The sequence below is a fragment of the Apodemus sylvaticus genome, chromosome 6, assembly GCF_947179515.1.
Source record: "Apodemus sylvaticus chromosome 6, mApoSyl1.1, whole genome shotgun sequence".
Taxonomy (NCBI): Eukaryota; Metazoa; Chordata; class Mammalia; order Rodentia; family Muridae; genus Apodemus; species Apodemus sylvaticus.
Window position 1 is genome coordinate 31,996,042 of NC_067477.1, and position 12,065 is coordinate 32,008,106.

Here is a 12,065-nt window from a genome sequence, read left to right on the forward strand (position 1 = left end):
TCATGTGACTCAGGCCACGTTTCATGTTTGAAATGTTGAATAAAGATTGTTGAACTCGTCTGTTGTAATTGGAAATGTTAAAATGAAGCTGGGGAGGTGCTCTACATTCAGAATTTCAGATGTTTTGGCAAGTTGGCTTCTATTCATATCAGCCCCCATGGCATGACACTCATTTGTTGTCCTGTTGGATGAATGTATACCTTTCATTTGGAAGACGAAAATGCAGTGTTAGCAATTCTCTGTACAGGTGCTGGCAAACATCAGAATTCACTTACCAAATAATGCTGGTTTGTGCCCACTGGCTTTCACGGTGCACCTTTCTCAGCCAAAGGTTTGAAATGTGACACGGGGCGAGTTCAAGGCCTGCCCACCACTGGCCCATGGGAAACATGCTAATGTTTACTTTTTGTGATAGCTGCTGAGCAGAGATGTGTGCCATGAACCATCTCCAGAGTCAGAGCGTCAGTCCTCGGAACCAAGAATGCTCTGTTAGTGAAAACTCCTGACAGGGAGCTTAGTTGGGTTTGGGTGGTTTAAAAATTTTTAATAGTCGATCATCTCTGCTTGTGTCTGCCTTGGCCAGCCCCCAGGGGGATGCCTTATAAAAAACCCAGTGTAGTATTTCTTAGCGTTCATGAAAAGGATTAATTATGAAAGCAAACGTTAAAGTTTATCTCAGTTACATGTGAACTAATTCTCAAAGCTACAATGATAAAAATAAAATACCTTGCCTGATTCCTGTTTAGATCTGGTCTGCCTGTCACAGGAAAGTCATGCATATGGAGGATTAACTGTTCAGAAGCTCTTTCAACATCCAAACCCTGTGCGTGTAGCAATAGAACATGATTAATGCGCTTTGTCATCAGCCTTAAGAATACAGGACACCTTTTAAAAAGAGAATACTCCTTTTACTCTGACAGCACAGATTAGTTATGTTCACCTCACCTGGGTGCTTTTAAATGAATTAGTCCCACCAGAACAATAGTCATTCCACATCATTGTCTTGTGTCAGGACCCTCTGCTCTGTGTTAATGTGAACAAGATAAGTAGGAGTGCATGTTTCAGTGTGGGGTGGGGCCCGAGGGAAGCATGGCGGGACAGGGGTGAGCATTCCTCAGTAGCCACCCTGTGCAGCATCCTCATCACCGGCTAGCGTGCTCAGACCCCTTTGTTACTAATGCAACTGGAGAAGGACGTTCCTGAAAGCGCAGCTCCTGAACTGTACATCACGTGCTGTTCTTGTGCCCCACTTTCTAACCTCAGCTCACATTGTTGAACTTCAGGACTTTTTTTTTTTTTTGAGTTTTGGCTATATATAGAAATAATCTCTATCCTTCAAGAAACCAGTTTTAAGTTCTATAGTTGAGAAATGATTTTTCTGTGTTTTTTAAGCCAATATTTCTAAGTTCTAAATCTTTATTGTCTTGATGAGGTTTTCTGCCCTCATAAGAATGAAATTTATCAGTGATTTGCTTGCATTCAGCACTAAAAGTATATGGGATTGACCTTCCTTTGAGGGATTTACTGTCTAGGTAAACACACACATAATGGATTGACTTGACATGTGACACGTGTCATATATTCACCTAGGAATCATGTGCTCCTAACTCATAGTTTAGAAGGGAAGCTCATGAAGTGATAACTACTGTTCTCCTTGTAATTATAGCCAGTGTTTATTGCCTGCATACTGCCTGCAAGTCTTGCCTCTGTACGTGCTACTCATGACACCAGTACACAAGAGATATTTTTATCATTCCTATTTATAAAAGAGGGAGGAGTCCCAAATATTCCCATGGATCAGGAACTTCCCTAAGGACTCATAGCAAGTAAGTGACTAAACCAGTATTTAAACTTAGACGGATGGCTTAAGGGCCCATGCCTTTTAAATGCCATCTTAGAGGGAGTGGTGACCCAGCCAAAATCCCTCAGGAGAGTCAGGAGCTAATTAAAGCTTGGTATATGGAAAAACAGAATATTCTGGGCAGACAGGCCTTGGTGCACAAAGTCATCATGGCACAGAAGTGTTTAAGAAAGAAATCAAGTATGGACTAGCACTTGTGGTGACAGAGCTAGAAGCTCAGCAGTGAGATAAGGGGATACTAATTTTTGTTGTTAGGCCAGTTTTAAAAGTGGAGTGCTGGAAGTTTCTTTGCCTCCTTTTAGAAGTATCCTCTTGAAAAATACAAAATGACAAATTGTTTTTGGATTTGGTTGTTTGAGTACAAGCACCCAAGAAGAGAGATATCTGTCTTACAATTTGCTGCCCTGTCCTCCAACATGTTGGTCTTCAGCTGCATATGTGTTCTTGGCTAGAAAAGCCCTTGCATCATGATATCAGAGTTGTTTTGCCCACTTTATCTTTAAAGTGAATAACCAGCACCAGCACCACGGATACACACACACACACACACACACACATGCATATACACATATTCCACACATATATCGATACTCATACACATACTCACACATGCATACATATATACCACATACAATACGTACACTCACACATGCATACACACCTACCACATACCACATATATACTCACACATACATATACATACCACACTACACTCATACATGCATACACATGCAGTCACACATGAATACACACATGCATAAACACACACCACATAGCATACATATACTCACATGCATACACACAAACATGCATATATACCACATATTTGTTCACACATGCATACACACCACACACACACACACACACACACACACACACTCCACATACTTTCCAGCCTTTTTAGCTTAAGCTGCAATGGGAAGAACTTAAGGCTACTGTGAACTAAGACTAGAACAAAGGTTATAGTGTGTTCAGATTTGAACTTCCCATGTTCTGGATTTGAAGGCTGTAGCCTCTGGGTTGAATAATTTGCCCAGATTCATGCACCTTGCGGTGCCAACACTGAGCTAAACCCTGTGTCTCTTGGTCACTATCCATTGTTCTATTTCTGCTTCATCTAGTCATGTGTCCTTAAATAGAAAGCTGTTAAAAAAAAAAAAAAAACAGAAAAAGAGTTATATATACAGAAGACATTTTATGGACGTTGACATTCTCAGAACTTTGCCACGATCCATGTTCTTGTGGAGTGAGAATATGGGGTAAATCAGGAGCATTGGGGTGGCACCTATGTGGTCTGGGTATTCAGCATACTCTCCCATGAGACCCTTCAGAGTTCCACACCAGTGCCCTCTGTGGGGACCTGAGAACCCCTGTTTTGTTCAATAGGCACTCACCTTTCCTTAAATACCCCTAAATTCCCCACATTCGGAGGGTGGGGGTGGCGTGGGTAATAGTCTGGTAGCAGCACATTCCCCTGCTATGTGCTAGGCCCTGGGTACTTTCCCAAGAAGTGCTAAATAAGTAGACAAAAAACACATTCTGAACTCCACAAATTCTACTTTTGATTAGGAGTTGAGCTGGCAGTGTTTTCTAACCATGGTCCAGAATGTTCACTTCAGATTAAACTAGAGGGGCCACCCTTCTGCTCACTGTCCTTCTGTGCTGTGGCTGAACTCACGTCCTGCAGCTTGCCCACAGCCTCCAATGCTTGCTGAGATCTCCTTTCCAGCATCCATGAGATCTTGCCCCTGGCATCTTTGGTCTCACCTGATCTCACTGAGAGTATGGCCCCTGAACCAGCCTGGACAAGTTCTCGGGCATTCATCCGTCCCTGCAGGGTAAAGGCAAGGCCCTGCCTCCAAGCTTTTGTCCTTCCATGATTCTATCTCAGATGCTGAGCACCTGGGGCGGGGACACTCTAATAACTCACTCTCTTTCATTTTACTCTGAACCATTCATCACTGGGGCTGTTGAGGACCTCCAGGTGATTAAAATAACGCCCTGCCGTTGCTGCCTCGTCGCTGGGTTCTCTTCTTCTTTACAGGGCGCGGATCACAACCTGGTGCTTTATGAGTTGTCTCCTCCTCCCAGTCCAGCACAGCCCTCCCGAGGATACACCAAGTTTTACCTCACTCGCTCACCTCTAGAACTGAGTTCAGTACAAAGTAGTAAATTTATAGCTGAGCAAAACATGAAAGCCTTAACTTTCATTGAATAATATTTGTTTATACACTGAACAATCATTTACTGAATATCTCACCTTAGCAAAGATTTACTGGCATGCTGGGAAGTATTTCCTACCCTTGATGAGATAGCTGATATTCTTGAGACCTACAGTGATATGGATAAATATATTTGCCCTCTGATAAATGATATCAAAGTAAGAGTAAGGAACTAATGGAGAGTTCATTTGATAGAATCAGAGAGGGCAAGCAAGGTTTCTGTGAGGAAGCACAGCTGACCTATGATATCAAACATAACAATAGCTGGCCGGTTCCCTCATCGGCTCAGGAGATGCCTCAGTTTGTAAAGTACTTGCCATGTAAGCATGAGGACCTGAGTTCAAGTCCCAACACCCACCCCTGTAAAAAGTCATGCGTGATAGCACACACTTATAATCCTTGTGCTAAGGAGGTAGAAACAAGAAGATCCTTGGGCCTAATTGGTTGTCCAGCATGGTCCAATCAGTGAGCCCCAGGTCCCAGGGAGAGATCTGTTTCAATAATGTTGACAGTAATAACTCCCGAGGAACAATATTCAAAGTGTGTCTCTGCCTCCAAGTGTACACATAAGCATCCCACACATACCTACATGTATGTACATGCACACAAGTGGGGGAAGTGTGCACTCGGCTTTCCCTGGAAGGAATGGTGTGCATGCTAAAGCTGCTGGAGGGAGGGAGGCATGCACAGTAGCAGCCTCGGTTTACTTTCTCAGCATGCAAAGAATACACATCATCAAAGGCTGCATCTAGCTATTGGTAAAAGGCTTGACATGTGACAAATCCCACGTAACAAGCCTTTAGCATCAGATGATAAGTATATACATGGTTTCTATACATTCCTTGCTTTCTATGTGCTTGAAAATACTCATTTTATTCCAACGTGGGGGCAGTTTCATGAATTTTTATTCTTTTTCATAGCAAAGTCATAAGTCAAATCATGTTTAAAATATATTTGTGAGCACATCAGAGAGGCACATGCAGCAGGATGGAGAAGAAGCGGTTCCGTTGGCTTCAGATGCTGTGTGATGGGATTCATAGCTTTTGAGGTGCTGGAAGCTACTCATCTGCTTAATTAATACAGTTCAAAAGGTTTTATTTGTTAGCCAAGGGATGCTGATTCTGACACATAGAGGGGCAAGGAGGGCACCTCAAGCCCCAGACAAGGTACGTGTGACATAAAATAGAATTACTTTACCTAAAATTCAAATAATCAGGAATACAGTTTGACCTCACAGATTGAAGATAACAGCTGACGGAAACATGTATTGTATATAAGCAGATTAAGCTTTTTTAAACAATTACATTGGCTCTATGTTCCCACATATTTCCAGCTTTAGTGCTCTATTAATTACCTTACTTATATTCCAGTGGTCAGAAAATGAACTCTGGAAGGAGTCACCATAGGACTGACCTTTATTTTTATTGGCAATAAAACTAAACACTGTTAATTCACTTCTAAATCTCATCTAATTATACTATAGGACAATTTAGATATTAATTTAATCAAGAAACATCAGTCCTTAGTGTATAAAATATAAATGTTCTTTTAGAAACTGTTATCTTTTGTACAATTTTAATATGAAGAATTAACCCAAATATTTATGTATCTACACCTAGAGTATGAATTTAAAGTTTAATTGAAAACTAGATATTTTTATCCAAATTCAAATTATACTGAACATATATTTTGATAAATACACAAGCACACACACACACACATATACATATATATATATATATATATATATATATATATATATATATATACTTGAAACTTGTTAATATGAAAGCTAGTTGGCTAAGGTAGGAGTTTAGGATAAGCAATCATGTCAACATGATGGATTGAAAGCATGTATTATCATCTTCATTTGTAACTTCATTAAAACAAGTTTGGTATTATTTTACCATAAAGAAACATACTAAATAAGATATTAGATATTGTGAACAGTCCTTAATAAATATAAAAAGTGACAGCAATGTTCAGTTGCTTGGGGTATGTAATGCCAGTGACCTTGAAGATTAGGGTCATCCACTGTTGTCAGAGTCCCCATGAAAATGTTCTCATGATGTGACAAAGTTTATCATCTTGAGTTCCTGAGCTCAGGAGTGATACGGTGCTAATCTTTTAATCAGGGTGCAGTTTGGGATGTGCTGTCTGCTTTTCTCTGTCCTTTGAGAAAGTCTCTGTATGTTCTGAGGCCATACTTGGTCAAATTTGTTTCTAGAATAAATTATCTCTTATGCTCTGAGGGACAGGGGGGAGGGAGAGAGCAAGCTCATTTGAGGAAAAAGTGTTCACCAAATAAAGAGGTGAGTACAGCATGTTCAGAATGAAGGCGCCATTCCTTTGTATTTTAAAATAATGTCGCTATACGGTCAAGTGCATTTCTAAAAACAACTAGCTTCTACATTACACTTTTTGATTAGTCTTTATTTGCTATAATTAAAGATTGTCATTCAGCACTTCTCTGATATATGTAAGTTTCTAGAGTTGGTAGTGCTTTAAGTCAGCATGCATACATACATACATACATACACACACACACACACACACACACACACACACACACACAATTTTTGGAAAGTACTTGACTAATTTCGATGAACTTTTTTTTTTAATTTTTTAAATTTATTTTCTATATTCTTTGTTTACATTCTAAAAGCCTTCCCCTTTCCCAGTCCCCTCCCCCCCATATGTCCCATAAGTCCTCTTCTCTCCATCCATTCTCCTATCTTTCCCCCTCCATTTTCTCTGTCCTGGTACTTCCCTACAATGCTGGATCAAGCCATTCCAGGATCAGGGCCCTCTTCTTCCTTCTTCATGGGAATACAATTAGCATATCAAATGATTCGATGAACCTTTATATCCACTCTTACTTGACAGTACAGCTGCTGGTGGTGGCTGTAGGATAATAAAGACTGCCGTGATTTATCACCATTTTCAAAATAAAAGGCTGGCTTAGACGGACAGGGCTAAGTGATATTCCCCAAACCACAAAATACATGTAAGTAACATTACTGGGCTGTTGAGTCCTTTCGGTAAGGGCTGGTGACTTCAGTCCCCTCCCCAGTGTTCAGTTCCCCGCCCTTCTGAATACATTTGAGTTGCAATGTTAAGAAATAGGATTATTTGCATCGAACAGATTGCAGGCAGCCCTGTCAAGGAGCTGTAAATACCCACCATATTGTTGAGCTCACAGAGAAAGCTATGGGCAATTCACCTTTGTTTTCACGTGTTCTTCATAGAGGGGAGTGGCAAGAACTATGTTTATGGCGTCCATCTGGAGTGTTTCCAGCAGAGAGACATGTTTCTTTATCCCTTGTCTTCTTACCGTTTGCTTCATTCTTAGTGTCTTCTCATCAAGAAATATAAAACCCTTCAAACCACTTACTTGAAAAGAGCTCTGTGTCTTTTGTAAGATAATGAAAAGATAATAGGATGATTTTAATTCATAATCTGGAATGGGAGATGTGTGTTACAGATAGTATCTTCTCTTTTTCAAACAATTACTCATTCCTTAAGAATTCCAAACATGTATGTATACAATGGATTTTGATTACCACATATTTCTTGCTCCATTTTCTTTGAGACTTCTTCTGTCTATTCCTCTCCCAATTTCAGGTTGTCTTCCGGGTCTTTGTTGTTTGCTTGCCCTATAACTCATCGGATATGTGTGGCAGGCAATCATCTCAGGGTAACACCCTGTAGAAAGCTGACTCTCCCTCCATTACTGCATCAATTACCAGTAGCTCCTTAGCTTGGGCATGGGCTACCATGAGCCTCTCCCATATCTGTTCTGGAATGTCGGCTGCTTTTATCTGATGTGGGACTTACATGGCACCCACAGCTGTTGTAAACTCATAGGTACAGTGTCCTCGTCATGTCCAGAAGACACTTGGAAGTTCACAGCACTCCTCCCCATCCGTCAACCATTATAACCTGTACATTTCCCTCCCCTACAATGTTCTCTGAGCCTTGGGCACTGGGAGGCTGATACCGATGTTCCATTTAGGGCTAAGCAATCTCCAGTCAATCTTTCTCCTTGACTGGTTGTGGGTCTCTTTATTCACTGATGTTCTCTGCTGAGGCGTGTGAGCTGTACTGATCTGTGGGTATATGGTCAAGTATCCAGAGGGCAGTTGGGTGCTATGACCATTTAACACAGTAACAGTTGTAGTTTCTCCTTAGGGCCAAGCCCTCCCCAGTCACTGGTTCTTGGCCAGGTTTATAGTGGCAGATGTAATACAGAGACTTTGGCATTTGGAAGAGACGACACAGCTTTCTTCACTGGGCTTCATGCTTACAACACATCATTAGCAGCACCAGGATTTGCAGGCCTGGTCTCTGTATCAATGGAGGATTCTCTTCATTTTGGAGGAACCGACACAGCTTTCTTCATTAGGCCTCGTGAAGGATATGTAGCAGCAGCTCTAGGCTTTGCAGGCCTGTTACTGCTACTGTTCGGGTTGGTTCCAGGGAGTGTTAGACAGTTTGGATAAAAACAGGCCCTTTGTATGCCAATCCAGCTGTGCTGGACAGAGTCCCCGGCCAGCAGTGGAAGGCATACAGTTCGTCCTTTATGTGATCTCACCCGTCCTTTCCACGGACGGTGTTTACTCAGGTCTTTTCACCACCGTTCAGTCATTTGTCAGGAAAGTTTAGCAGTAGATTTCTTTCCAAATGAAATAGAATTGCATTTTTGAACCCAAATAAATTGCCTCATAACCTTGTTTATTTAGCATGTATAGTGTGCCAGAAATGTACACAATGTCTTAAAAATATGAACATTTTCCCCTGTATCATCTAGACCTCAAAACAGATGTGATTTCAATACCAGTTTGAGAAAATTATATTTGTTATATATTATCTATTAATAAAACTAAACAGATGTACCTTCTTAAAAAGAGAAGTATGTACGGCCTATAGTCAAATTTGTCCCGTAAGTTTTCTCCAGAGGAGACAGGATCTAAGATTTGTAATGCATTCCTCCCTTTAATTCCTAATTGATGCCTCTTATGCTGTCATCTGATATTATTCAATTTCCTTCTTGTCTGAAATAAAGGAAGATCTAAGAGCACAGTTCAAGCTGCTCGGCTCCATACAAGTCAGATGTGTTGAAACACTGGAAGAGTAAAACTGGCAGCTTGTGCTTTGCTCTTGTTGACAGACGTGTGAACACAACTGTAAGCGGGTAAGCCACAGGGCTCACAGGCAGGATTTCTAAATCCCAGTTACTTCTATCACTTGCTTATACCCTCGGGAGAAAATAAAAACAAATGGCAGACTTTTGTTGGACATTTAATAAAGATAACATGAGTTTATTAGAATGTTGAGAGCATCAGAACTGTGTTCATCTTTGTTCCGTCAATATTTATTTGAGGAAATTCATGTGAGCCAATGTCTGTGCTCTAGTCCCACACATCCTGATATCCAGACTCCTTTGTCTGTGGGGGTGTGTCCATCTGTCTTTCTGGCTGCAGTGCAGATCCATGTATATTTAGATACACATGGTTCCAGACGAACATAAACTCCCAGGCCCTAGCAAGATGAAATTCTTCCTGATTTCATTTTAAAGCTCCTCTAACAAAAATAATCTCATCAAGAACATGTCTTCAGAACTTCACTGAAAAGTGTTGATGGCTAAAAAGGGGTTGGGAATAAGGCAGCCACAGTGACAGCTTCCATATGCGCTCCATGCCTTGTTGGCTATTATGTAAATGTGGAGGGGTTTTTTTGTTGTTGTTTTGGTTTGTTTGTTTGTTGGGCAGTGGGAACAATGCCATTTCAGCATTCAGGCTGCTGGAATTTGCTTCTGTGTGATTGTCAGTAGATGCTCTTCATGGCCTTATCTGTGTAATATATTCACGGAATTATGTCACTGCAAGTGATGGTGTGTTGAGTATGGAGCAGATTAAACCGTAACTTGGGACTGAATTTACAGGTAAATTATATTTTTTGGTTTAGTCTTTTCATTATGCTTCTAAAGAGGGTTGGAATTAACCAATGACTCTAGGCTATAAGAGGTCCCTTAGCCTCTGCAGGAAAGTAGAGATGTGTATGGTGAACTCCTTGTTCATCTCAGCATCGTGCATTCTCTGTTGTTTAAAACATACCGTGGTGACTGTTCCCACATAGTCCATTTAATAAGAGAGCCACCTTGTGTTTTGAGATGGACTCACTTGGTGCTCCAGCACAAAACAAATCCCTGTTCAAAATGGCGGCAACCTACCTCAGTTGCTTTGCTCTCTAAAGCCAAGTCCCAAAATAAGCTCATGAAGACTAGAAGCACAGATTTATATAGATAAACCCAGGAAGCATCTGTAACTCCAATCACAGAACACTGGAGACGTCATATAGAACTAAAAACAGAAAAAGCAAAGCCCACACAACTGTCAAGGGGATAGCATTGGAAAGCAGATGTCACTCGCTCACAGAACCCCAGCTGGCCTTTGGATTGCACTCATTAGTACAATTGCTGAAGAAGGGGAAGGTGGAAAGAGGAGAGTTGATCAATACCGCCCCGTCACTTTCTTGTTTCCATCCCTTGCCATGTGCAGAGCCTGTGGGAGACAGAAAGCCCGTGCCCTGGGAAGAGCCTTGGTGAGGCCCTGAGTGTGGGGCGCACAGAACCTCTGCTGGGGACCAAGTGTGGAGATTGAGCGGAAGTGTTGAACTCTTCTCAGAAAGTTCACAATCTACCCCAAAAATCAGAACCTACCCAACCCAATATAGAGCCAGATGACCACATGATTTGTCAGTTGAGATCATTTGAACTAATTACTCTTGAGCCTTGTTGGTTAATAGCAAGCCCTAAAATCCTGCAGCTTAACAAAGTTAAAGTTGTTTTACTCAGATGAAACCCAGTGTGGGGGGCAGCTTTCACCTGTCCCAGAGCTGCCCCTGAGGAGCATGTGGCTCCTGACCTCCTTGGGGCAGACCCTGAGATGAGAGAGCATGGAAATCTAACCGCTAAGTCCAGTGACAGCCCCAGCCCAGTGCTCATGAAAGATGTCGACATCACGTGGTGGCCACTAACTCATCTGCAGCTCTAACATGTATGCCCTGACTCTTATATCACATTCGGGTTTTCAATTAAATAAAATTAATTTCAAATTCAAAAGCTAATGCTGATTACCAGTATATGCACCATCTTTGGCTCAAGGCTGTTCTAACCACTGAACCTCTGGGAGGTAGTAATTCCTGGATCATACCTGCTTGTCAGTTACATTGGTGGATGTCACAGAACCAGCTATTCAATGGTTTTTGTAATAAATCATTGATGTATAATCAACAGTCTTGCACCTCCCTCACAAATGTTCGATTTCAGACATTTCTTCTGTTTTCTGAGAACTGCTTTGCATTTTCTCTTTGCCTCAAAATAATTGTCGAGAACTCTTTTCTTCCTAATAACAACATTTGAGAGTGTCTAATATGTTTCATAAAAATGTAACTGCAAACTCATCTTTTTCTAGCTATTACCTGGTGGTTAATTTCTGGTGTTCACTGAAGCAATTTTTGTAAATTAATGAAATATGAAATGCTCTATAGAAAATTTCATAGCGTGTCAGTTGAAAGCAAATTATCTAGGAAGCCTTTTAAAGGAGTCAGGTTGGCAAATGTGTCTCATATATTTTGTGAAAGGATATAATTCTGATTTAAAGATCTATTGAAAATATTTATTCTTATTTGACTACAAATGCATAGTTTAATCTGCTTGTGGTGTGTCTTGTTTTCAGTATTTAGATTCTGAGAATTTTAATTTTTGTTTGAGTTCCCTTATGGTTTATTTCATTCTTTTCCTAGAGTACTCGAGTGGCCTTGAACCATCTGGAGTCTGTGCCTGAGAAACTGAGCCTGCTAGAGGATTTCAAAGACTTCAGAGTGAGGAAGAGTTGGCTTGTCTTTCATTATTTTTTTCTGAGTTAGAATACGAAACATCTTCCCGATACTTAAGAAAACTTGTGGGAACGGAAGGAAGG

General features: G+C 41.0%; 1 protein-coding gene across 1 annotated transcript in view; it reads left to right on the forward strand.

Annotated features, from left to right (window-relative positions):
• Positions 1-12,065, forward strand: part of Cep128 (centrosomal protein 128) — a 376,076-nt gene that overhangs the window by 339,844 nt on the left and 24,167 nt on the right. The window contains exon 23 of the mRNA XM_052186712.1: positions 11,890-11,967. Coding sequence (XP_052042672.1) covers positions 11,890-11,967 — 78 coding nt within the window. The remainder of the gene's footprint in view (positions 1-11,889; positions 11,968-12,065) is intronic.